Raw genomic sequence first — 27,768 nt, 5'->3', positions numbered from 1 at the left:
TGACCTTCTCTCGTCTCCCAGGAGGAGTTTGCGGAGAGAGCAGACCGGAGCGGATGTCTAGGCCGATCTCTAGGCCGATCTCGATCGGTTTCGGGATAACATTTCTGCTTCCTCCCTCCCTTTATGCTGTCCGCAGATACTCCGGCGGGTTGCGTGCGTATTGGAGCACTTGGCAGCAGACACTTCCAGCGAGCGATCGGGCGCGCGCGCTCGTCGCGAAAAGGCTACGCACTGTCTGCCAGCCCCGTCGCTGTGTCCCCGACCTTCTTCCGGCTCCCTTGTTCCCCTGCTCCCCTGGGGGGGACCAGTCAAGACGTGCTGTGTGCGGCGTGGAATAATTAACAGGTGTATAAATATTTACTTCCTCATAATTCCTGAGTGTATGCTTAGCGTGCGCGTCTATCTCTGTGTGTGTATGTGTGTGTGTCTGTGTGCGCGTGTGCTCTTCTGCCGCAACCGTGGACCGTGGACCCGGGAGGGAAGGGTGGACAAGCGATGCTCGATTGGTGCGATGATTCGCACGATCAGGTGTTATGTCGAGCCGGGCCGGGCCTGAAGTGTTGCTCGCTCGCTCTTCGGATGATGGATCTTCACGCACCGCGTTCACAGCTGCCCGCTTGCTGGCTGCTTGCGTGCGTCGAGGTGTCGAGGTCGGTTCGATTTCCACGACGTCTTTTGATTTGTCGTCCACGGGACCAAGGGGGGGGGGGGGGGGGACCAACGACAACAACGGGGCATGGTGCATGGTCACCAGCGTCATCGCATCTCGGTCTCGCGGACTCGCAGGGCACGTGATTTACGACGACGTGAGGCGGCACGCAGATGGTATGATGGTGCGGGTATCATAAAATCAGCAGCATAAGTTACGGTTCGATTCGATATTTCCTGACTAGCGCAAGGCAGCGCAGCTGTGACCAACTGGGAACTCCTTTTAGTTCGTCTCACTCTCTTCCTCTCTCTCTCTTTCTGTCCCTCGTGGCAGGTCAAACCGCAAAATGGTTAATAGGGACCCCCTCTGGTTCGTTCGTTCGCTCGAGCTCGAGCTCTAGTCGCGTCGAGTGTTCTAGTGTTTTATTTGCTTCCAAAATTAATATCGGCTTTCATCGGGGCGGTCCGGTCTCTACTCGGCCACCAACTTCTGCCCAGTCATGTCGGCAAACAACATCCTCCTTCGTTTCCCATCGCGGAAAATTCATCGCCGAAAAAACATATAATTACAAAGTCAGCAGCGGCGTACGGGAAGCGGCACTTGGACTCAATTAGTCTCAGCCTGGCTCGGGTTTTAGGTGAACTGTTTCCGCGTGTCACGAATAGTAATGATGTATTGGTTGTCGAGTTGGAATTGGGTAGCCCGCAGTAGCATGAGCGTCCCGGGCTGGCTGGCTGATTAGCGAAGGGTTTTTATCTTGACACTCCACGGCACTCTGAGCTGCTCCTCGATCACGCCGTAGACAGGACGTTGACACCGCGCTTTGGTCACGTCTCTAGAAGGAGATAGAGAGCGAGAGAGAAGGCAGATGATTGAACGAGAAGCTAGCGAGCGAACGAACAAACGAACGAGAAGCGATTTTATCACCTATCAGCCAACCAAGCATCAAGCCGGAAGCTTGAGAAAGTGTGTGAAAATTATGGCTTTGACGTGACGTTACCAAATGGCCAGCCAGCCAGCCAGCCCGTCGGTAGAATGCGCCACAATCGCGCCACCGTAGTGGCCAGGAAGTGTGGCATAAATACCTTTTCTGTGTGATATGCTGCTGGTGCTCGAGCGAGTGAGCGAACTGCCGAGCTCTTGGTCGTCGTTATGTCTCGTGCAGCAGTTGATGTTGCTGAAGATGAGAAGCGCGTGCGTCCCCAAAAAAGGCAATTAAGAGGATGCCTCCAACAAGCGGCGTGCAACGGGCACACCCGACCTCGCATTTAATGTCTTAATTAACGATCCATCCACTCCACCATCCTCTACCCCTCGTCTGTCAGCTCCATCGCGCTCGCAGGGAACCGCGCTAGGAAGAGATTTGAATGCTAATTGTTATTTTTAGTGTTACTACTATTATTGCTAATATATTTAGCTAGTGTCTAGGCCATACACTGAACAGGAGTTGTAATCTTCTCCCCGATAGAGATGCCACGGCACGACACGACACGCCACACACAAACCCCCCCAGAGTGGCATGATCGATGGGCATCAGCACCGTCATCATCTCTCGACCTCTCCTCGGGTTGCGTCTTCTTGTCCGGGATTAAACAGCACGCAACGAGCATTAAAGGCGTTGGATTTTGCCGTGTAATGAGCAGTAAGCACGGCACCATCTATAGTAGCCCGACAACGCCCGAGCCCGAGCCCGGTTTCGATTCGAGAACAAATCCCCCACAAAAGGCAAGGCCGACTGCGACTGCGAATGCGGATTGAAACCTTGGAGCAGCATCTTCCCAAGCCCCTCAACGCGCTACGTCAAGTACGACGCCGACGTATGACGTATGGTCAGGGTTTTTTGTGTGTTTTTTTCGGACCGTTGGGATATTCCGACCCCATCCACAAAATGTGCGAAATTCCTCGACAGATTGCCTACTAGCTGCATGAGGATGAGGTGTGAAAGTGAGTTTCCAGCGCAAATGTCACGTCAAACGTATTGTCAGACGAGCGCCCGACAGGCACCCGAGGTCACATACCATGCGGTCAGTGTCTCTAAGTGCTTGTCAGATCGAATCGGTCGAAACTATGTAAAGTGGCGATCGATTCGGGTCGAATCGATTACCCGGCAGTCCCGGTCCACACACATTGTCGCGTCGTCGTCGACGGTTTACATTCCCTGGGTGGACTGGACTGGCGAGAAGCCGTGTTAGATCGCTTGTAATTACTCACCCCACCCTCGAGGAAGGGGAGCCACTTACTGGAAACGGTTATTCTTGTTGTTGTTTTTGTTGTTGCTGGTGGTGGTGGTGTTTAGTCTACGATGCGCGCGCATACATACGCGCAATCGTTGCAGTTGCCGGTGCAAAGTGCCCTGCCTGAAGTCTGGTGTGTCCGGAGTCCGGAGACGGTGCGCTTTGTGCTCGCTCTGTGACTCTCAAGCTGTGCCAAAGCGAAGCTGGCGTTGAGCGGGGCGCGTACAAAGCGAATGAACGATCGTACGATCTAATCTAAGCCGCCCGCGGTTGATGAGATAGTTATTGGCTAGAATGACTTCACTAGTGCGACCGCGCGCGCCCGCGAAAGACTCACAAAGAACCTACCCTGCTCCTACCCGGAACTTGGTTTCCTGTCACTTTGGACAACCCCAGCGCGTCGCCCGCTCGTGTGTGTGTGTATGGCTGGTGGTCGTAGACCGGTGGCTCCCACGCTCGCACGCAGCCAGTGGCCGCGGGCGCGCACATTCCGGTTGCGTTTAATTTGCGAGAACACCGCGGCCTCTGGACGATGAGGTGCTAGAGCGCGGCTGGCGCTCCTTCTTGGGGTCTTTCGGTCCGTCGCTTTCGAATCTCTTCCACTTGTGGACCAGTGTAGTTGGTGGCGTCACAGGCGTCCGCGAGCCACGGCGGCCGGCACCACCAGCGACCAGGCAATCAACGACTTAATTTGGTCATCGACTCCCGGCGCATGTCCGCCCTGTTGTTTCGTCGAAATTACTTGGTACGCACGCATCTGGTCCCACCGGGGATAGGATCCGGGTTCGTTGGCAACCTGAAGTAGAACCACCGGGATCTCTTTTGGCGGCGTTTTCTTGCGTTACTCGATGTCGATTAGAAGTCTCTCTCTCTCTCTCTCGCTTACACTCCCTCGAAGATAGTTCTCGATCCCCGCGGTTCCAGGTTGTAGCTTCTTCCAAGTCCGTTTTATAGTGTAATTGATTTGATTATTGGGACTCCATTGGGCGGTCTCCTTCTCTCTCACTCTTTCGTCAATTTACATCGAATCGGTCGGTCTTAGATCTGCCGTTAGCCTGTCGATCGCTTCTAATCGCCAACGATTTATTGGTCATCAGGTGCTGGTGGTACCAATGTGTCGACGGAGGGAAAACATCCCGGGCCGAGACCACCACATGATGCGCTCTCACTCGACTCCAGCAGCAGCTCAGCAGCAACAGCAGCAACAGCAGAACTATTGCTGCTGCTGCACCGCTGTGCGGTTAATGAGCCAGCGCCTTGGTCTAATGATCACTCTGCGCACTCGATCTCGCTCGCTCTCACCAACTCTTGGCGCGCACATCGAGAACGTGCGCATATCTAAGGGTGCTGGTGGTGGTGGTGATGGCCATGTGTCTCTGTATGAGGTTTTCCCCCCGCTTGACTCCTCCACACACCCCTTGTTTTATCTGTTTTCATTTCTTAATCTACGGCGATCTACGGGGCAGAGAGAAAAGGAGAGAGAGAGAGCAGTGAGGGGAGCTAATAGAGAGACCTAGATTTCTGTGTTCCATTGGGGGCTCATAAATTTCAAGTGAAACGAGATTTCTTTTTCATGAACCGCCTTCCCCCCTGAATACTTGTAGACCCCCCTCTGCCACATCTTGGCCATCTCGCGTTCCGATAGTATTCATACCAACATCATCATCATCCTCCGGAGCAGCAGCAGCAGCAACAGCAGCGCCTTAGTGACATATCGGACTTACAGCGGCCTGCGGCTGCGAATTCGTGGAACCGATTGGTACAACATTGTTGTCATCGCTGTCGCTGTGTGCACAATGGATGGATGATTCACTTGTCGCAGTCGGCGATGATCGGCGTCTAGAGACTTGCGAACGCGCGAGATGCTGTACAGTACAGTGCATAGATCGCATGCGCGGAGAGAGCATATTGCCTTCGACCTTATACCATTCGATTCGATTCGTTATTGACAGCCGCGCGCGCCCGTGTGTGTGTGTGTGTGTGTGTGTGCGAGTGTCTGAGTGTTCACTCCGCACCACTCACTTTCAGCAAATCCTTGGACAGTTGGACGTTTGATTGATTTAGCGACCCGCACTCGGCGCTCGGCGAAGGAGAAGGAGAAGGAGAAGGTATATCAGGTGGTGTGGTCTCTGGTGGTTGCTTGGAGTCTCCGGGGGGCGACCTAGACCACAGGTGATGTTGGGACAGGTGTCTCGTAGACGATTATGCGGCACCACATGCACGATCTGTATGTGTGCAATCATTGCAGAGACGGATGGAGATGGAGAGAGAGAGAGAGAGAGAGAGGGCAACACACGCCGGTGGTACCCCTTTCAATGGACAGCTGCGTATGATGCCGTTTGGTGGGGTAGTGGACGCGTCCAATTCACTCGAGACGCGCACCACCACCCCACGTCGCTACTTTCTGCATGATTTATTTCAAAACTGTTATCTAGCCACCTTGACACTGATACGAGTCGAGACTGGCAGGCAGGCAGGGTGGCGACGTCGACGTTGAATTCGGCACCGGCCAGCCAATACCAACTGGGATAGTAAGCCACTACACGCCAGGCTAGGCATTCAATTAGTTAAACCGCAAGAACAGCGGAACTGCCTGCTCCGTTGGAATTGTTTGGAGGACGTGGTCGTCCTCTTGAAGCATCATCATCGACACACTCTAAGCAACCGTCGAGTGCGAGCCCCCGGCCTACTCGAGAGTGGAAGCAGCGGATTCGGACTTCGGATCCCGATTTTTCGATGGTTGCTTCGATCGATGGATGGAGCTGTATATCTTCAGTTATAGGCCGGATCGGTACTTCTTAAACCATGCAGTCCTAGCGTGTTGCGTGTTGCGTATTGCGTTTTGTTTGTTTGTGTTCTTCTTGTGGCTTCTTGGAGTACCGGCTTCCAAGCGCACCTCTTCACCGCCCGGCCAGGGTAGAGCGATGAAATGCCGAAGAATTATCGAGATCGAGCTGTTTGTTTTCTGGATGCTCTGGACCCCACCCTTTTCTAACACTGGCGCTGGTGGTTGGCGCTTCCTCTTGAATCTGTCCATTCTTCATTACCAACGAGCGCGCCCCACGGCGTCGTTCAACGCGTTTGGTTTTGTTTTTCGGGGGAATTCCATCCGTACGCACAACAACAAAACTGCTACAAGTGGTTTGCCACCCCACCTCACCTCTCTTTCTCTCTCTCTCTCTCTCTCTCTCTCTCTCTCTCTCTCTCTCTCTCTCTCTCTCTCTCTCTCTCTCTCTCTCTCTCTCTCTCTCAGACTCTCTACAATCTGCTTCATTCGTTTCTCGTTGTACAATCTTCTAATCAATTGCAATGTTCTTTTCTTCTTTACTTACATATACAGTGACCAGCCAAGGACAGAGCAGAACATTGAAAACAAGCAACTGTGGCCAACTGTGGTCAGCCGGAGAGGTCAGCGAAACGGTCAGCGAAACGATGATGCGACGTTCCCGGAGCAGTACCCTGTTCGCGGCGGTACTGGTGATCCTAGCGATCACGATTCGACAAGCAACAGCCAGTGCATCATTATGTAAGTATTGTGGAACGGAAATCAATTCGCAACCCCTCCCCCTCTCTCTTCCGCCATCACGTTCACCTGGCACCCCGGGGAGGATAATTAATGGAAAAACAGGAAAAATGTTTCCCTGGTGAAAGGATGTTTTCGGAGTAGCAGCAGTACCGCCATCTGCGATCATCGAGGTCCCAGTGAGTGAGGAATGTTACGAACAAAACGATAAAATAATAATGCTCCCGCGCAGTGACCGATGCCAGCTGCCAGGCGAGGGCAATAAAAAGTTGAAATAAAAATACTGCAAACGGGATTCCTGCCCTGTCCTGTGACAATCCTGTTGCTCGCTTTTCGACGCGACATCGTTTTCGTTTCGTCCAAATCGAACCAGCAAAAAAAAAACCAGAGCGATCGAAAGGGGCGGAATTCCATCCTTGTTTTTTTTTTCTTTCGATTTTCTGGACCTCAGAAGCGGAAAGATCGATCAGCGGTGGTGCAGGAAGTTGATGCATTTTGATGCTCCCTCTCCCTCGGCCCCTGCCCTGCCCTGCCAAATCATTCGCTGTTGCACCTGCGCTGCCGGCCAATTTGTGGCCAACTGACAGCTGGCCTGAACCCGGTGTTTGTTTGTTTGTTTGTTTTTTTTTTGCTTTTGCTGCCTGCAGATAATTGGACCACAAGGTTCCTGGTTTGTTCTTAATTGTTTGTCCATTTGATTCATTGTAGCCCTCCTTTTTCGGGGGGAAGGGGAAACAAACTCACCACCACCAAGAAACCAAGAACGATCCCAGGACCATGGGATGGGACCACCACCACAATTATCGGCCACACATTATATGCTTAATTTATGTCTAGCCACACAATGTCACGCCTGCAGCAGCCTGGAAGTGGAGCTGTTGTCCGAACGACAGGGTCCGAACAGGACAAGGCACGGTGAGCGCGAAGGTGCCTGCCTTCGAGGGGTTTTCGGGTCGCCTATTCACCTCTCTTCTGCTTATCCAGCATCTTATCGGCCTCGTGTACGTGCTGAGGGTGCGATGCGATGCGATGCGAAACCTCCCGCCCCGGGGTGGTTGTTGTCTGCGACATCGTCGCCGGCCTCGGCACAACGATGACAACGAACGAACGAACGAACCGTGGACGTGGACGTGGACGCGGCGGTCCCATGGCGACGGTGCGGCTCTCGCGATCGCTGTCGCCGCGATTCACGTAGCGGTTGTAAACTTTCGTTAATCGTTTTTGATAAAAACGTTGTCGAAGGAGAGACCCTGCCGTTGGGGTGGTGGTGCTGGTGCAGTGCTTTAATGATGGCAGACGTTGTTCGCGTTGCACCCTCCGGGGGTGGGGCGAAGGGAAGGGAAATGGTTGTGAAACTTGGCAATTAATGGGGCTTGGATAGTGGTGACTGTTGGGACCTCTCTGGCTCTGGGTGTCGAGAGGAGAGATCCGCGAGATGGTGGTGCCGATTGCAAGGTGTGTGCCGTGTGCCCGTGTGTGTGTGCGTGTGCACTACACCGTGTTGTGCATCTCTTGCGAGAGGTGTGTTGATGGTTATCAGACCGAACGTACCGAACGAACGAACGAACCTCTTGGATCTTCTTCGATCTTTCTCGCCTAGCCGGTGCGCTCTAAAGGCTGACAACGCCTTTTCCCCCGTCCCGCCTTTGTCACGCGAGTCCGGACCCTTAAACAGACAACAGACACGAGGCGCGAGGACATGGCACACGGTGCACTGATCGCGCTGCGCTATCGCATCGTGTCCGATCTCTCTAGAGGCCGGGATGCGCTGGATCGCTTACAACCTCCTCGGGCGGCGTTCCGTTAGAGGCTTGGCTCCATCCTCGCGCGCATACCACGACTGTTTCGGTTCGACGGGCCACCGATCTTGCATTCTAGATCTGGCAAGCCTCGCTGCACTCGCTTTGTATGCACTCTGTTGTTGCTGCTGCTGCTGCTGCAAGTCTTCCGCAAACTTCCGGCCAGCAAACCGGTGGCCAATGGACCTGCATTCATTCTGGTACCCTCTTCCGGTGCTGCTACTGCTGCCGCTGCCGTAGTGTGTACTAAGCAGCATAAGAAAGCCACCTCCATCTCGACAACAGTGTGGGAAAAGGCTTCTGACGTGTCTGGTCGAGTCGCCCGAGAGGCCAACGGCAGAGAGCGCCTGAGCGGCTGAGGATGTCAATATTTGCCAAAACACCGTCGTCTTGGCCCCCTTTTCGCTTGACGCCGCACCGGTGAGGCCACGAATGCCCGTCATCGTGACTCACGCGCGCGGTGCCAAAGGAGAGCGCCGTGCGGCATCATCATCATCGCCATCATCCTCCTCCTTCTTCGGCGGTCTGTGTCATCATGAAGCGGTGAAGGTGGCGGCGTCGTTTGGGTTTGTTTACCTCGCTTCTTATCCGAAACGAGACCACATCTAGCGCCCGCTTGGCGTGGCGTGCGCGTCTCGCGCGTCCGGTACTACGCCGCCTGTTGACAATTCGGAAACAACTGGCCCGAAGGGGAAATGGCTGGTGGTGATGGAGAAGATCAGGCAGGCAACTCCGTCTGAGCACACAAACCTCGAGCGAGCGAGCGATAAACCTGTGGCCCCCGGACAGAATCCGGTTCATTCGGTGCAACATTGTCGTCCGAGACACCGTTTTACGTCTTTATCCTCTTATCAGCTTTAGAAGAAGCAGCACCACCACCAGCAGCTGGCGCTCAAGTGTGAACGCTAAATATGTACTCTCTCGCACTCTCTCTCTCTCCTTCTCTCCTTCTCGCTCTCTCTCTCTCTGTGTCCTACGTACGGTAGAGTTCCTCACCTCTGACCCACCCGACACCGGCGTGACCGGAATTTGTTTAATCCTCCTGTTTGACTTTCGTTTCGTTCGGTTTTGAGTTCGGCCACACAACACCACTTCCGGATTCCACTACAAGCAACAGATAACCCACCCTCCCACCGCCCGGCGCCTGGTCAGTTAATGACGTACATTGTGTGACGTCAGCGTGAGTTCGACGGTGAGTTCGACTGGATCATCGACGCCACATCACATCAGGACATCGGTTGTCGGTGATCGGTGAGGAAGTGCGTGGGATGGACGGGGTGGGTCATCTGGTTCGGGGCGCAAACACTTGAACACAACACAAGTTCGTGTGTGTGTGGGTGTGTTTGTGTTGTTTTGGATCGTCGATCGTCGATCGCGTTTTGTATCGATGCGTTCGTGCTCCAAGTGCCAAAAAGACACACACACACACACACGCAGACACGCGATCGTGGGTGCTCTCGCGGCCCACCTTTTGAAAACGGCCTGGACGGCCCCAAAAAACGCAAAAAAAAACGAAGCGCAACTGTGTATCATGCTGCTAAAAATAGGTGGCCCGTAGTATTAAAAATAAATACGCGAATCTATTTCGGGATCGGAAATATCGTCAACATCGCCACATCGGTTCTGCCGCCCACCGCGGTTTAAGGTCAGCAGCACTCGTTGGCTGGATTGGAAAAACCAGCGGGGGACGGAGTGGAAGGTGATCGTGGAGGGCCAGATGACGTGCTCGTTACACATGACACAACTGACGACGACGACGACGAAGACGACGCCGCCAGTGACAAAAGGCGCCATATTTGGGGAGTGTCCCCCTGTCGTGTGTGTGTGTCCGCCACCTCACCAGTGCCAGCGGACAATTTGTGGTTTTGCGTCTCCACATTGGCACCTTTTCTGACCGCGTTCGGTCCGTTTGAAGTGACTCCGGCCAAATGGTTCCGCATTACGCGAGCATTAGCACCAGCTGTTCATAATCGTATCGTAAAGCTCGGCCTCGTGGGCAAATATGGTATTCTTTTGTGGCGGCGCCAGGATTTATCATCACGGTAATGCGCCGCATTCCGCACAACGGACAACAACGATGCTAACAAGATGCCACTCCTTCTCCTTCTCCTTCCCTTGCGACTTTGGGTGCGACACGCGCTCCCGGACCCGATAATGGACGATTTGAGGGTGCATCACACAATCGGGCACGATGGTCGGTCTAATTGGTCGGAACCTTTTGCGCCATTCTTGACCATCGGCATCGAAGGCGGCGGCGGCGGCGATTCATCGTTCAGTGTCAATGTCAATCGGGCGTCGTCGTCGTCGGTTCGGTTCGGTTTTTTTAAGTATCCCGCGGAGAAGGAGTGCTGGTTATTGTGAATTGGTTGTTTCCCATTTCTATTCACTGTTATCCTAAGGCTTCGACAGGTCTTTGGCCACTTTTTTTTTCGCTTCCTTTCTTCCTCATAATTTATAGACGCCGATAATTGCTGCCGATTTCATTCTTAAAATTCTCTCCATCGATTGCCATGGTTACCGCTTCGTATTCTAACCGGACTCACCGCCTACTGGCGCTCTTTCCTCTCTCTCTTTCTCTCTTCATTCGCAGCTGGATACCGGGAACCTTGTACGAACGAAGGCGAAGAGGTTAAAATCAGCCATTCATGCTTCAAGTGTATCTGCAAGGTAAGTCCATATCCTTCACCCCCTCCCCCCGTGACTGATCATCAATTCGTCACGTCAAGTGCCCCGGGTCCAGACGGGTTCGGGCCCCGTCCCGACTCCTGGCTCCTGGTGGGGTCCTGCTGCGTATTGCCTTCTTTATTGGTTTAGTGCCGGGTCCCGAACTCGAAACCTTCCGCTTCTTCTTCTTCTTCTTCTTCTTCTTCTTCTTCTTCTTCTTCTTCTTCTTCTTCTTCTTCTTCTTCTTTCTGTTCTTCTTTATCGAATTACCTGGCCACCACACACAAGGGAACAGGGACGCTTTTTGGGACATCAGCTCATTACGACGGGGAACGGGGACGTCCCGTTGATCGAATCGTGGAGTGTCCGGCGTCTTCCGGCGCCAGAGGAAAACCCCGGTTCCTCGGGTCGGTGGTGCCGGTGGTGGTCTGTGTGGTCCGTTTTTTTCCATTCATCGAACCTTCTCGCCTTCTTCGGAGCGTCGGATGATCTCCCTGGAGAATAGAGCGAACTACCTGACCGCACTCGGTTGGTAGGGACATCCACTCCGGAAGGCTTTGCTGTTTGCTTTCTCCATCCCTGTTCCCCGCGGTCCATCCAGGGAGGATTCTAGGAGAACACCCGAAGTGCTGGGAGGCGCCAGCCACTCGCTAAATGCTTTTCCTTCCGATGACCGGCACCGTCTAGAGGGACCTACTGCTGCTGCTGCTGGAAGGGTAAAGAGTCAAAGGCTTCTTCTTCTTCTTCTTCTTTTCGGGTTCTGTTGACACTCCCGAACCTTCCTGAAGCTACAAACAAAGGGAGCGACCCGGAGAGAGGAAGAGACCGGACGGCATTGGGTAAATAAGTGCTTCTCCGCCAGACAGAGGGCTGACAGAAACAGAAGGCACTGATGTAGGCCGCCAACCGCCGTCTTGTGGACTGACTGGCTGGCTGGCGGGCATGTGTATTAACTATCGACTATGTACGTTCGGCCGCCGCCGACTTGTCGAACAAATAACTCAAATGAAAAGCTAATACTCGGAGGGTACAGCCTCCGCCTTTACCGTCTGTGGAACAACCGTCTGTGCCGAGGGCTACTGAGTTTTTTTTATTTTTTTATTTCCAAGTCTGGCAACTCAGGGAGTTCAGGTCTTGATGATTGATGCAACCGCACCCAGTGGGGTCAGGGGGAATTGGAGCAGGTCAGTTTGGCCACACACACACGGACCACACACGGTGGTTCAGAAGAGAAGAAGCAAGCCCGGTGCGAGATAGCGGCATACAGTGCGCGCCGCGATAAGCGACGCCGTCAATCGTTCGCCGACACCGGAACGCAAAACAAACGCGCATTGCAGGCAGTAGCTGACCGGCCGGCTGGCTGGCAGGCCGGTTGGTGCCCAGTTGCCACGCATTGCTGCAGACGCCGCTAGTGGTGGTGGTGAGGTCGAGATTCTTGATCGGCAATCAAGCGAAGAGGATTCTCCGAGTCGACCTTTCGCGATGTCTACGGTGGTCGTTGTTGCAATTCCGGACGAGAGATGGCGAGGTAGTAGCTGTTGCTGCTGCTGCTGCTGCTGCTAACGACGAATGACCATGATGACGATGATGATGATGATGATTGAGTTGGTCAACTGGTCAACTCTGCTACTCTACTCTACGTCTACCAGACAGGCAGCAGGCGGCAGCGATCATCTTACATCGAGCTCGACGAGCGGCATCGAAGGGGGCACCACCTCTACTCCCACTCCCTTTCCCCCCTTTTCTCCCACTCCCACCCGCCCAACAATCTGATGGAGGAATTAAAATCTTTGCATACATTAAACACAATATTAGTATTCATCGGATGGAATGCTTCTCGTGTGTGCGAGCGCGCGCGCGCCCGTGTCCGTGTCCGCGTCCGCGTCGTGCGTGCGTGCGTGCGTGCGTGTGTAACCATGGACAGCAACAGCAGCCACGGAGCTAGAGCGAGGGAATGCCCTCCCTCTATCATGTTCTCGCTTCTCGCGACCAGTACGCGGAGATAGCCGCAAGGTAGCGAGAAACGAGAAGACTACTCCGAAGAAGGTTTCGCGAGGAGAAGCCTCTAAGCCAGCTGAGGTCCGGAATTCCATCGGTGGAACACCCCCGCAAAACAGACTCCCACCTCACCCTCTCTCTCTCTCTCTGTTGTGCAGAAAAGCGAGAGACAGAGAATGGGAGGAAGAGAGCGAGAATCATTTTCCCATTTATTTTCGGTTGACGCGCGCGGAAAGGGGTCCCTGAGAGCGGTCACTGTAGAACCACGGTGTGTGTGTGTGCGTGTGTGTGTGCAAGCACCGTGGGCCGCGTGTCGTGGTCGCGGTCGCGAGGTGAAAACGGGAATTAAGCCGTCGCGTGTAAGCAGCAGAGCAGTCGTCGTTTCGGTCTCTTCGATCGTCACCACCTGTGTGTGCGTGTGTGTGTGTGTGTGTGTGTGTGTGTGTGTGTGTGTGTGTGTGTGTGTGTGTGTGTGTGTGTGTGTGTGTGTGTGTGTGTGTGTGTGTGTGTGTGTGTGTGTGTGTGTGTGTGTGTGTGTGTGTGCGAACCGGACCTTCCGTTCCGTTCCGTTCTGCTGCTGCTGCTGCTTCTCCGAGGGCCAAAAGGGTCTCCTCGCCTCCATTTCTTGTTTATTTATGTTGCCAGCAGCAGCTCCGTTTGTCTGTCCTCCATCGGGCAAGGGGGAAGAGCGTGCGCGCGCGCCCGGAATTGCCTCGAATCGCTCCTGTCGATGATTAGCGGGTGCGAGCTCCGACTACGACGACGACGACGTGATCTGGCGGGATTAGATTTCACTTCGCTGAGCATCGCACGCAGAAAACAACGCGCGCGGAATCCAATCCAGCGCGTGTGTGAGAGAGAGAGGAAGAGAGGTCGTTGAAATGTATAACGCGGCCATTCGACGGCGCGGCGCGGCACGGCACGGCGCGGCATAAACATAACTTCCAGCCTCCTTTCCGAACCCTTGGCCGCGTGGCCACAGCGGGCCACAGGTGCGCACGGAGAAAGGATTGGGTTTTCGTCGACACCGGAGACCGGTGTGTTGATAAGCACGTGTGTGTGTGAGAGAGAGAGAGACACTGTATATCGTTAGCAAACACATCAGCAGCAACAGCAGCAGCAGCACGACGGCGATGCTGATGCTGATGATGATGATGCTGATGCTGATCGTGCTGCAGAGGGAATGCCGATGCCGGTAAACCGGTCCGCGTGCGCGCACCGGGGAACGAAAGCAACGAAAAATGTTGCTAATAAGAGCCGCGCCAACCGGGGAGAAGAAGAAGAAGGAAAAGGTGAAGAAGAAGGGGAGAGGGGTTTATATGGCCGAGTGTTATTATACAATGAACAAGGTCGATAAAGGCCGTTCGTGGCCGTGTGTGTGTGTCGCGGTGCGCGCGGTGCGCTGGCGGCCGAATGGCGGAATCGTTGTCGTCAACGTCACTCGCGGGCTGACGGTGGTGGTGTGCAGAGACACGCGAAAGGTATGCAAGGTATCCGCTCGCTTCCCCATTCCCACACGGCCAGGTGCCTAGACACCATCTCGCTTTCATCTTCTGCTGGGTGCTGGATGCTGGGGAAGATAGAGAGAGGCCGCGTTGGGATCGACTCGAGACCGAACCCGTTGATCAACTACTACTACTGCTGCTGCTGCTGCTGCTGTTGTTGCGATGCTTTCTCCCCCGTACGATGATCACGCGAGCGATCGGATTTCGCGGATACCAATCCGTAGGAGAGGGGAAAGGGAGGGAGAGGGGGGATTCGCCAAAGACGCGGAGGTCGCAAGAGGTCACCTCTTGCCGGTGCTCGCCGCTGGCACACCTGCTCCACCTGCAGCAGACCTTCTGTCCGGACCATTCCCTGTTGTTGCTGTTGTTGTTGCTGTTGCTGTTGTTGGGGCGCGATTTATTGGTTGGGTCATAACATCGAAAATATGCTCCTCCCTCCCTTCCTCTCTCTATCTATCTCTCTCTCTCTCTTTCTTTTTCTCACTCCCTGCAGCATATGAGCGGTCGACATGTCGCGCTAAGTGGGTCAACGAATGGTTCTTTTTTTTTTCGGAGGGTTCCTCCCTTCTTCTTCTTTTGCTTCTTTTTTTGGGGAGAGGGAGGTCTGTGACTCCTGCTTATGCTGCTTCTTACACGCAGCCCTCCTTTCTCCACTCACTCCTCAGGTGCGACACATTCCCGATTTACGATACGCCGCTCGCCCATGATCGCGATCGCCATTTTCTGTTTGTTGCTGCAATGCGGTGGTGCAAATGCGGTTGCAAGTGAAATGTAGAGAAACCACCAACCCCTTTTTCTGCCTGGTTGTTTACTGCTGCGTTGTACTTTCGATACCAAAAATCCTCCATAAACTTACGGGCACAACAAGCGATATGCGAAGCACAAGCGCAGCGCGGTTGTTGGTTGTTTTGTTGTCAGCCGGAAGTGGATTAACCTCAATATGTTTCGCGAGAAGCCCGTTCTGAGGCTCTCTCGGGGACAGATTGTCAGGACAATTTTTGGGTTCTCATGCATTGTACATGAATTGCTGCTGCATCATCTCTACTCTCAAAGAAGCTCGTTGCTTATTCGCATAAGCTGCTTCACTAAAGTTCCAGCTACTGCTGCGGAACTGAGCCCTCATCGAAAGCCCTTGTCCAATTGGCAGCTTTTGCACATAGAAATCATTTGCCTTTGATTAGGAGCAGGAGAAGGAGAAGGAGGAGGACTCGAGTGAGGTTTGTTGTTGTGTGTGTGTGTGTGTGCACACGCATCATATTACGCCGATGGCCTCGTGTCGCGTCGCCGTCGCCGTCATCGGCGTAACGATTAATGATTGACGTTGATGAATATTGTATGAAAATAAATAAATTTCGTAGAAAGTCATTTGCATAACATGGGGCGCGAGTCCCGCGTGCACACTCACACACACACACACACGCTGGACTGGACTGGGGGCCTGGAACCTGGAGAAGGAATGAGACACGATGACAAGAGAGAGATATAAGCGAAACGTGCGAAGGGATGGGAAGGGAATGGGAGGGAAGCATAATTTGTTTGAGCAAAAGGCCGAGAGGTCTCTCCGCTTCTCTCTCTCTCTCTCTCTCTCTGTCTCCCCTCTGTCTTCCCTCGGTTTCCATCGGTTTTATTTTTTTGCCGGTTAAGATCTGGTGAAGGGTGGTGAAGGCAGTTCGCGCAATGTGAAGGCCACCTTCACCCGATCTGCCTGCCTGAGGTCTATTTTTAGCACAACAAACTGTCCTCCCCAGCTGCACAGGCACTTTCCATTTCCGACGCCGACGACGACGGTCCGGTCGAGGCAGATTGGCGGCGGTGAAATTGGACTCCGATCCTGGTGCTGCTGCTGCTGCTGCCTCGAGGCATCAACAGTCACCGGAAGGACTGAGTGAGTCGCTGGTGATCCTGCTGCTGGTGATCCAGGAAGTTATTAGTGCAAAAGCTGGGAAGAAGAAGGGGAGGGGGGGGGGCGCACCACTTTGGAGTCGGCAATTAAACCGTTCACATTCGTTGATCTCGAGGAGGTTGTCTGAGAGAGTCAACGCTTTAACGATCACTCCTACACACACACACACACACACTCGTAGCGACTCGAGTGACTCCCCCTTCATAACGGTTCCGTTGGGCTGCGTCGCAGTGATGCAGGTGACCTCCTTGGGAGCGAAAGAGACAGAGAGACAGAGAGACAGAGAGAGAGGGAGCTTTTGTGGTGGATCGATGAACGTCTCGGGATTGAATTCCAGCTTCGTTCGAGCTTCAAGCAAAGTTCAGTGTCAAGACTGCCAAGACGATTTATCATCGGCATCGCTGATCGAGGATCACATTACTGCTGCTGCTGCTGCTGCTGCTCAGTCTGACGGTTATCGACGGTGGAAATGTCAGTCTTCGGAATCGATTAGATCGTCGAAAGCGTCGTTCCATCCACCTGGAGACAGGATTTTTGCTTGTTCAGGGGGGAGGTTGAAACAGAACCACTTTTTTTTTTGGGGATTGTGAGAACCTTGAGCCAAGTGGAGGCGCATGGTATATATAGAAAAAAAAGGCTTTACTCCTCACCGCCAGGAACTCACCCAAAAGAATAGACATCTTAAGCAACATCTTCGGATGCTCTTGACAGGCGAATCCGGTCAATTCCGGTTTTGCATTTCCACAACCCTCGGGTCTTGTCTTTTGTCGAGTATTTGGCTGGCTGCCGGACGGACACGGACCCCTGCCTGCCCGTCTGTGTGGAGGTCACCGGAAACAGTCGAGTCGAAACGGTTCTGGCCCACGGCATAAATCATGCTGCCTTCCCATCTGGGTCACTTGCTTAGCTCTCCAGCTGCTGCAAAGCTACTATACTATGCTGTTGCTCTGCTGCTGAGGTTTATGAATGCTGCACTTGCCGCTGCTGCTGCTGCTGCTGCTGCTGCTGCTGCACACCAATGCGGTATACTTCCGGCATCCGGCATGTCGCTACGCATAACGTGGCATCCATGCGTGTGTGTGTGTGTGTGGCAGTGAAGAGGCGCGCGAGAGAAGTGAAATTTAAATCCATTTTACAGAACATAAATAACCGCTCCGTGCGGAAAAGGACTTGCATGGCGCTCTGCAAAAGCTCTTTCACACTGGCATCGGTTGGCTGGCAGGGTGACGAGTCAATACACTTAACGGAACGGAGATTTCCGTTCGTTCTTCCCACTTCTCGGGAGGGGACTGCAGCAGTTGGCTAGTGAGCGCATACATATCGCACAACCGGCGTCCGACGTCGACGACGAAAGACGAAAGCTTTTATACCTTGCACTACTCCCCGCCATGCCAAGGGGTGGTGGCTAATGGGTTTCTCAATCCTCTTATTGTGCGCCGGCCGCATGGTTGCACCCTTGAGGTTGCACCCTTGTACGCTCTCTCTCTCTCTCTCTTTCTCTTTTTCTTCTCTCGCTCGGTTTGCATTCGTTTCTATACAATATTTACGACAGCATTAAGTGTATTTATCGTCCGTCCGGCTGCTCCGCTGTCCTTCGCTGTCCGTTATCGTGTTGTTGGTTGGTTGCAACAATGAAAACAAATGACATCGAGGTTAATTCGTTTATCAAACGACGGGCATGCAGCAGGAGCAGGAAGCATATGCATGCCCGCTGGCCAGCAGCAGGATAATGGCTTCGATCCAATCGGTGTCGATATTGAAGGGAATGCAACACGACAATCATGTTTGCCGGAAACTTTGCCCCATTCGCTGGTCGCATCAGCTGTCATAAACGTCAAATACAATCGCTGCAAGCGCTGCAATTTATACTGGAATGAATCCGGAGGGATTGCGCTAAATTAGCATATTCCGATTTCCCCCTTTTTCAATGTCAATCATACGCGTGCGTGCGTCCCTTACTATGGGGGGATGTCACTCGAAGCGAAGCTCAAATTGAATGTTAATGGACCACCTATTGCGATTGCCAAAACAGAAGCCGCTCGATCGATGATCCGCGCTCCGTTCCTCTTGCACCTGGGACACAAAAACAACGCAAACGGAACAGGGACGCCCTTCCGTCCCTAATACCTTCCTCGTTCTCTCCTCGACGGCTTGGGGGTGGTTTACCGGTCGGATTCAAATCAATATCCAACACCAGCGTCCGTCCCGTTCTAAGCGCTCCAACCAGCGGCTGGCCTCAGGCCACAGACAAATCAGGCGGTACAAGTGTGGCGCCATAAACACGAGCACACACAGACACACACACAAGCCGGCAATTTGCCGATTATTTTCCCTACTTTCAATTGCCTTTTAGCCCCCCCCCCCCCTCGCCGCGTGCCCGGTTTCCCGCGGTGACTCGCGTTGGCGCCAACTCGCGCTCGCGACACTCCAAAACCGCATGCGGAAGGGTGTGGAGTGCCGGTGAAGGGCTGAATAAATTCATTTTTTCCCCTGTCGTTGTTGTTGTTGTTATGGGGGACCCGGGCACCCCCAGACACACACACACACACGAGCGGTACGATGAGCCGGCAGGTCCGGCCTTAACCGATACCATTGTTTTGCGGTGTAGCGGAGGTAAGCTCCATTACTCCAGTGGGAGGGGAGGGGTAGCAGCAGGCGTCCCCCCCGCGTAATGAGATGGTAAAGATAGCAATCCCGATCGCCGTCGCCGGCGACGACGACGACGGCGGCGGCGCTGGAACGCTTGGGATATATGATCTGCATTGAAATGACGCTAATGGTGGCGACGGCGACGACGATGGCGACGACGGTGATGGTGGTGGCGGCGACGGGGGGCTGGTCTAGTGGCGACTGTTGGCGACGCGATTAGTTTCGCACGGTAGCACCTCCTCTGCCAGCCAGCCCCGACCCCCCCTTTTTACGATATGGTCTGTCGACGCCATTACCGGCAGCTCCGGTGACTCCGGTGCTGTGAGTGACGACGAACTTGGTCCGAGTGGCGTGCGGCCGGCGTGATAATGCTGCCAGTGCGGCGTTATTAATAGTACCGCGCCATCCATCGAAAGCCACGTTAATGATAATGATGATGATGATGATGATGTTGTTGTTATGGAATGGATGTTGGGTTGGTGACGATCAACGGAAACGGTCCACTGATGACGCGCGACGGTGGCGACGACGACGACGACGACGACGACGACGATGTTCAATCTCACTCTTCTCTCCGCTCTCTCCCTCTCGCTTCGCTTTGATCGCAATGATGGCGATGATGGTGATGATGATGAGATACAAGTACGATTAAACTCACTTAAAGTGACGGCTTAATAGCTACCTCGTCCTCCCACCTTGGCACCAGCACCAACACCAGGCCCTGGGGGGGGGGGGGGCGACACGACGACGGAACCACCCCCTCTGGTCCTAACCTAAACTACTGTCTCCGTGGCCCGCCATTGCCTTAACCTTTTCCGTTGCAACCCGATTCGATCCGATCGGAATAGCTATTCAACCACCACCACCATCAGCCTGCCTGCCTGTCTGTCCGCCCCCACCACCACCACCACCACCACCACCACCCCAATCTGCAGTGCACCGTCGTTGCCGTCGTCGTTGGAATTGCAATTAAGGTGTCGGCGTAATTTGTGGCGCGAAACCAGCACGCCAAGTGACGGTAACCGGGCGGGGGGAGGGAGGGGGGATGGAGGGGGGAGGGAGGGGGGGTGGTAACCGAAGTCAATCATAACGGTAGCGACTGTGGTAGGGAGTGCGGGTAAAAAAAAAAAGAAACATTCTAAATCATGTAATATCAAATCTAATAACATACTCACCACCGATCGAAACCCTGGTGTGCGGGGAGAAACGATGCAATTAACCGATTTGTCCGTTCGTTCCTGCTGGAGCGCTGGAACCCGCAACCCCCGGGCCCCACCAGGAGCAATTAGAGCGGCAAATTGACTCCCGGCGATGCGCCGCCAATGATTTGTAGCGCAACGAAATCAGCGAATCCGCTCCGGGATCCGTTTGCTGCTTTTCTATTTTTATCAGCAGCGATGATTGTTGGCACAAACTTTGGTTCGGTTCTGGATTAATCCGCCGCGAGCTGGATCGGTTTATCATATGGACTGACGCGTCGCGCTAACCGCAAGCAGCAGCAACATATGCAAACGAGGAGCAGCAGAAGCAGCAGTTGCTGACATCAAGTGCTCTAATCGCACCCCGTACACACAAACACACTACGTAGAATGTCATTCTACGAAAAAAAAAACACACACACGGACTGGTGCTGCTGATGTGTGCTACTTCCGGCTTTTTTGCAATTTAACTTCCTCTCTCCACCACCGGGAGTCGCTCATGATGAGATGGCGGTCAAGTTTATGTTCCATCTGCACGGTCCCCGCAGGGCCCGTTATCAGTGAATTGCAGCCTCGTGCCCCTCGTGGGATCTGGGATGCTGGATGCCGTTTCGGTGGTTGATTATCACACACTAACTGGCTGGCTGGCTGGGTGGCTGGCTGGCTGTCTGGGTGGCCTGCTTTGTTAAGCGCGATGTCAAGTGTCTGGATGTCAAGTTCGATGGCGCCTAAAGCGAAGCTTGCTTGGATGGTCGCCCGGGAAATTCCGTTCCGCGCTGTAATCCGGGGCTCTCTCTCTCTCTCTCTCTCTCTCTCTCTCTCTCTCTCTCTCTCTCTCTCTCGCCTGCTGTCCCTCGCGGTCATTGGAAATGGACGTGCGGGGAATTCACAAACACGATTCATTCGCCTTCACTCGACGATCGCGATCCAGTTTTCTAGTGGTCGATTGACTGGAAACGTCACGCAATTCCCACGAACTTGTCCGGGGCCATGTCATCGTTTCTGGCAATTACACCCCCTCCACTGCCACCCTTGGGCCACCGAACTAATGCGTGTCAGTGATGTGCGAGGATTGCAAATGCCACATCGCGGACGACGGAATATCGGTGATGGTTGTTGGATTGGATTGTATTGGATTGGGTGTTCGTCTCCGACATCAAGGACAGCCGAAAGCGAAAGAATGGGCATTATCTCGGGGCATCAAAAGCCATCAAACGGAACCCTTTGCCGAGTGCGAATCATCGCACAAAGAAGAAGTTAGCGAGACAGAAGCGGCCGTTAAACAGCACACGCTTATCGTGTTGTTGTAACTGGGCGGCGGCGAGACAAAGAAGACAAAACTTTTCGGCTCGTAAAACGGTACGACTTTAAGTTCGGAGCGGCATCCAATGCCCCAAATGGGATGCAATGATGCGTGGAGTACCCATCGCCGGCCTGCAGGTCACACTCGCGCCACCGAGCACAATTCATGTTGCCCTTACCGGGTACCGGGACCGGAAACTGGAAGGCTTACAGTTTGCACAAAACCGGAACCGGACCTTTTGAATAGGTGCCAAAGCTCCTCGCTACTCTATACGGTTACTGGCCAAAAGCAGCTTTTGGCAATGAGAAACTCACTCCGGTGCACCAAGCGTTGCATCCGGCGCTCCGAATGATTACTTTACCGTTGTCGCAAGTAATAACATCCAACATGGCGTAACGTAAGGCGCCTTAGAACGCCTCATATCCCGGGCGTCCCGTGTTTTCCCGGGGGGATAATTTATGGGTTTTCGGTTCGGTTCGGAAGACGCGTTTTGTAACGTTGCGTCATTCCGTTGACCTGTAATGTAACCTTGTAACCTCACCGGGATCCAATCTAATCCCCTTCTTTGCTTCTTCTTTGCCCTCCCAGAATGGATTCGTGGAGTGCGAACAGCAGAGCTGCCCGGCGGTCGACGATTGTTTCGTGTTGCAGAAGCGAGATCCGGAAGCGTGCTGCGAAAAGTGTATCGGTAAGTCCAACCAAACTCCCGGCTCCCGGGTCCTGGACCTGTGAACCACAAATTCGGAGTCGGACATCTCACTCTCTCTCTCTCTCGCTCTCTCTCTCTCTCTGTGTCTTTGCAGGATGTTTATTCGAGGGCCGGCACATCGACAGCGGTACCGAGTGGACCGATCCGGATGATCCCTGCATGCACTACAAGTGCGTTTCCGGGGTGGTCACCCGGTCGGAGATGAAGTGCTACACGCCCTGCTCCAATCCGATCGCACCCCGCAAGGGTCAGTGCTGTCCGACCTGCTTCGGTAAGTTCTCGTTCCTGTTATGGTTGTTGTTGTTCCCTCCAGAAATCTATTCTCATCGCTCAAGGTCAGTGCTCGGGGTTGTGCCCGGTGCGCTGGCCCGTATGCCCGTATGACTCACGCTCATCTTCACTACTCACCACCACCATGCTCCACGCTCGCACGCTGGGTGGTCGATCGCCCGTCGTTACGGCCGATTAGCGTCTCCTTAGCGCCACTCTCACCGGTCCCGGAGCGGAACCATTAACGGACCAGGAACGGACCGAGTGGCGAAAGGGTCGGGAGTCCGACGGTCAATGTTCTTAGCGCCTTATAGCGCCCGGTACAGAGGCCCAGATGGTAACCGTGGAGTTAAGCTGAGCAAGAATGTTTCGATCGCGCATCAACATCAACAGCGCGTCACGATAAGGAGCAGCAGAAGGTAGTGGAAAAGAAGGAATTCCTCTTCGTCTTCAGCCTCGTGGTCGGGGACGGTTCACATCCCACGCTTTCCCACCGACGGAATGAGGCTCTAATCACTAATCCACGGGAAATTTGTTTGTTTCTTGCGCTTCTCGAGAGAAAGAGAGAGACAGTCATAGCAACAACAACTTGTTGCTCATTCACCCCGGATCTTTTGAGACACATTCCGCTCCCCTTCCCCCAACCCCCGGGCAGGAGTTCGGAATCCATCGATCCATCACGCCGGGAGTCGATGATTTATGAACCACGGTTCGTTCGTCGGACCGACTTCGGACCGAGTTCGGTTAAGGAGGCTGCTTATATGCCCTCGCCCTGGTCTCCGCTCAGAACATTCCGAAACACGCTGGCGATGGCTGCTGCGATGGCTGCTGGGATGGGAAGAGAGCACTCTCCGTGCTGCTCCGTGCATGATTGATGTCGTCCCGGCCTTGGACGACCGCTTGGGCGAGCTGGACCATTTCGTGGCCCTTTTATGTCATCGCTGGTCGGTTGTGTTTAACCTCCGTTTTGTATCACTTTTGTTTCAACTTCTTGCCACTCCTCTTTGCGCTCTTCTTCCTCTTCCTTCGCTTGCGCCATGATGCTTGATGGTTCAATCTTTAGTTCTCGGGATCCCTCTGGGAAGCTCCGCTTATAGTAGAATCGTTCTTGGCCGGTGGGAGGGGCCCAGGTATCAAATCGCCAGGCGAAGAGCGGACACGCGACGATCTTCTCGTTCGTTCGGTCGTTGGCGTGTATGTTTTTATGTTGATAATTTTATGATTTACTGCACCCTGGGTGGTCTTCTCGAATTAAAAAAAAAAAACACACACACACGAGGAAGAGCACACTTTACCTGCGCGAGTCGCCATTTCGGTCGACGTTTTTCGGGGCAAATACCTTTCGTGATCCTCTTTTCTGTTTGTTGCTCCTGCGGGGGGGATGCTTATGCGGGGGATGCTCATCTCCCCGGTTTTATTTGTTTCCGATCCGGTTGCCTTTTGAGCGGTGTAAAGGATCGAGAAATGCTTGCTTCTTGTCCCGGGAGTCTCAAGTTAAGAACTGAATTTGCAATGTTTCACCAACGTTACTGCGATTGAAAATGGATTCGTCTTGACAGTCGTAGTCGCCTACTAGGATTGCAATAAACCTGCACTAAATGTATACCAGAGTATAACAAGGAGTCCCTTTTCAGGGGAGTTGTTATACAGTTTTTTAAACTCCCAAGAAAAGGTCACTTCAAGCAGTGGTCAAGACACAACAATGTGAGGCTCCGGGCGTTCGCTCGAGGCAAATGCTTATGAATTTATGGACTCACCCCGGCGTTCACTACCCGATAAAATCGAAGTCCGAGACACGAACAGTCACCGCCATCCAGGGCCCCGCCACCATCCAGCGTCGCCGGTCATGCCGGTCGCGCAATTTATGACCCCGCTGAAGAGTGCCCATTACGCTGGCAATAAATTTAAATAATAAAATACAAAATCCATACATTTTAAGCAGAAGCATCGACCGATCGACGACCGATCGGCGACCGACGACGAAGAGTAATTACTCACCCACTTACCCACCCCCTTCCCAAACCGTTCGATCGTCCGTCGGTCCGTCCGTTCGATCGATCGATCGCGAAACACTTGTTGCAAAGTAATTATACACATTTACTATGTTAATGTCCGAGTTTGCGCACCGAGCGAGGGGGATAGAAAGATCCTGAGCGCGAACGAGAAGGATACGTTATTTGATCGCGATCATCAGACATCGGCCGATTGACGGTTGACGGTTGCTGCTGATCGATGGATCAATGGCATGGTCTCTGGTGGTCGTGGAAATCAATTTGTGATAAATTAAATCAACACCTTCAACCTCGGAGCAGCAGCGCAGCGCAGCGACTCCATCTCTCTCTCTCGACGAGCACGCTGACGACGATCAACACACGATGGTGTTTTGGTGATTATTTTTATTTTAATTTCAACCACACCACCCCCTCCGTTCTATACCTTCACGCCTCTCTCCCCCTGTAAACCCATTCCATCATAGCCGTTTTTGCATAATTAGAAGTCCAGTGCCGGGCACGAAGATGGCAGATGCGATGCGAAATCCGCTCCGCTGTCCATCCGCTGTCCGGCGATGGAGTAGTAGGAATGAAGTCACATAACCCTGGGGTGGCGATGCGGAGGGGGAGGGGGTGGTTGTAAATTTTATCACTCTGCCAACTCGTCAATTGGTCAATCGACGGGCGTGTTCGGGCCTCGCGTGCCAAATGCTTTCGGATCGGGCCATCGAAGAAGGCCTTGGACGTCCTTAACGTCATCCTTTAGCAGCAGCAGCGCAGCGGCCTTTCGGGCCTCCTGGCGGCCCGACAAGCCGTACTTCCTGGAGAGTGGCGAGGGGGTGGCGGCCTGCTGGCCGGGCTGGCCGGGCTGGCCGGAGGGTTGGCTAATAAGCTGGCACAATTTACGATAGCGCTCGTTTGCCTTTGAGATCGCGCTATAAAAATGTCGTATTTACATAAGAAATCTCTTTCGCGATAAAATATCTTTCGTTTGCGACCGAGCGGGCCAAACCGCGGCGTTGGCGTGCGTGTGTGTTTGTGTGTGTGTGTGTGTGTGTGAGAGCACGCGCGTGCGCTCGCTCGTGTCCCAGGGGGTTGAGAAAAAAAGGGGGTCTGAAACAGCTTAGACACTTTCTCTCCCTCTCTCCAACGGAGAACCCTCGGCTTTGTGCATCGGCCAATTTGCATCCGCATCATTTCTCAGAAGATAGTTCCGGACCAACTCAGAACCACTGCCATGCACAGTACTAGTCCTTTCCCAGTACTGTTAGGCGCGTGCTGAGCGATAAAGCTTCCTCCGTGGAGCTTCTACTCCCGAGGAAGATTGAGACAACTAGTTATCAAGTTCAACGGATATGCCGGAAGGTTGTAACCCTGCTCCCGCCAAGATACTCGTGTTTTAGAAGTCGAAACGAGCGGCGAAGGACAACCCAAATCGTGTCCTGGATCCGTAGCACCACCAAATGTCACGGTCAAGGATCAAACAATTTCAATTGAATGGCGCGCCCTAGAGGTACAGAACCAAGGCCTAGACCGCAATTCAGTTGTATGAGCGTTAGGAGGCCAAGGTTGACGCACGGCAGCAGCACAATGAAGTGATCTATCCAAATTGATACATCAAAAACCATGAGCTGGCGCTGACTTGAGGTTCGTTTCATAAATTATAATTCCCCTCCGCAGCTGCTTCTCGTCCGCTACTTCGCTGCCTTTCAACTCCCCCCGGTTGAACTCGTGGCCGACGGCCCACACTTTTCGGGGGGTCTCCAATTTGTCATGTTGCCCTACCACTACCACCCTTGATCTTGGTTGCGAGGAAGCAGCAACAGGAGCAGCAGCAGCTAGAGCGAGAGAGCACAAGAACGCGAGGATCGATTGAGAGTGCGGGCATGCCAGCTGGGTTCTAGCATAGCTATGCCCAGCATACCCTTTCCTGATCGTATCGAACACGGCGGACCCCGAGACCGGGAGACCACGAGAGAGATGTGTTCTTCTGTGTTCTGTGGGCGCCACCGTTACTGCTTCAAGGGGTCACATCATCATCGTTCCATCCGGGGGGGAACCCCGCCCCGCCCGGATTCCTGTGTTTCTGTTGTGTATTTGTGTTTGTTGCTTCCCGGCAGCAGCAGCAGCAGCGGACCCATTCTATAGCTCTCAGGCTGTCAGGTTAATTTGACTATGATTTGTCTAGCGTCCAGTCCGGGGGTCCGGACATTCCGATTCCGATTCCGATTCGAGGAGTCATTGAGGTCGCCCCCGGGGAAACGATGCGCGGCCTACGCGGCTGCTTATCGGCCCAACGAGATCTTAATTATATGCTTAATCTAGAATTAACAAGCGCATTAGTATACGAACTGGACACGGGGGGGAAGGGGGACGGTGTGATCCCGTTCCACCATCCCATTGGATCATCCTCCAGGAATCTCTCTCTCTCTCTCCTCTCTCGCTCTCTCTTTCTCTCTCTCTCTCGCTCGGAGAGTTGCCCATTTGAAATTTCGTTTCGATCATCATCATTCGACATCCAGGATATGCCACGCCAGATATTTATGTGTCTATCTGTGTGCATGTGTGTGTGCGTGTGTGTGTTCTCATGGGATAGTCTATGCTAATCGACACGATCCACGGCTGGGGAGGGAATTGATCGATTTGTTGACTTCGACATCGCGCCGCGGGTTTTGTTTCGAGTTCTCTCTATCGGTCCACTCGATGATTTATCTGCCAACACATTCCGCACACACACACACACGCACACACGGCAACGACACGCGAAGCGACGACAACGATCAGCCAGCGATAGAGTGATCATTCCAGTGTCGCCATCACCGCGCACCCGCGATTATCAAGATGTTTTGCCGAAAACGTGCAACAGGAACCGCGGGGCACCAGGGCAGGGTAGGACACGGAGGGGAGGACGCGACCTTGACGCGACGCGGAATTCCTGGCACGCTAATTTATGCGCGATTGAAGAATGGAAGAAGAAGAGAAGGCGGAGGAAAAAACGCAGCTGAGGAATTATGGAATGGGGGTGTGTGTGTTGTCGTCACTCCCCACGCGTACCAAGAGCCCACGAAAGTCCGGAATTCGCGGCAAGACGTGAGGACCACGACCAAGATCGATCGATCGATCGCTAGATAGGCTGTTGATGTTGTGGCCATCATCGGGCGACGATCGCCCTTGTTTGCTTGATCGATCGGTCGCTCGATCGGTCGCTCGATCGGTCGCTCGATCGGTCGCTCGATCGGTCGCTCGATCGGTCGCTCGCTCGCTCATCGCATTGGCCGTAATTGAAATCAACTCATCTAACATAATTGGATCATAACTACCGCCGCGGTGCCGCGTGAGAGGCGGAGTGACGAGCCAACCTCGACCGGTTGC

The 27,768-nt window shown here is 53.7% G+C and overlaps 2 protein-coding genes across 4 annotated transcripts in view; both read left to right on the top strand.

Moving 5' to 3' along the window:
* LOC125954422 (uncharacterized) overlaps window positions 1-27,768 on the top strand; it is a 169,173-nt gene that overhangs the window by 55,747 nt on the left and 85,658 nt on the right. The window lies entirely within an intron of this gene.
* LOC125954431 (BMP-binding endothelial regulator protein) overlaps window positions 1-27,768 on the top strand; it is a 63,741-nt gene that overhangs the window by 21,041 nt on the left and 14,932 nt on the right. For all 3 annotated transcript variants that reach the window (XM_049684781.1, XM_049684778.1, XM_049684780.1), the window contains 4 exons: window positions 6,224-6,409; window positions 10,796-10,872; window positions 22,015-22,114; window positions 22,230-22,406. In XM_049684781.1, coding sequence (XP_049540738.1) covers window positions 6,316-6,409; window positions 10,796-10,872; window positions 22,015-22,114; window positions 22,230-22,406 — 448 coding nt within the window. In that variant the 5' untranslated portion in view covers window positions 6,224-6,315. The remainder of the gene's footprint in view (window positions 1-6,223; window positions 6,410-10,795; window positions 10,873-22,014; window positions 22,115-22,229; window positions 22,407-27,768) is intronic.

The sequence above is a fragment of the Anopheles darlingi genome, chromosome 3 (assembly GCF_943734745.1).
Source record: "Anopheles darlingi chromosome 3, idAnoDarlMG_H_01, whole genome shotgun sequence".
Lineage (NCBI taxonomy): Eukaryota > Metazoa > Arthropoda > Insecta > Diptera > Culicidae > Anopheles > Anopheles darlingi.
Note: the sequence above shows the minus strand (reverse complement) of the source record. Positions and strands in the feature narration are given on the sequence as shown.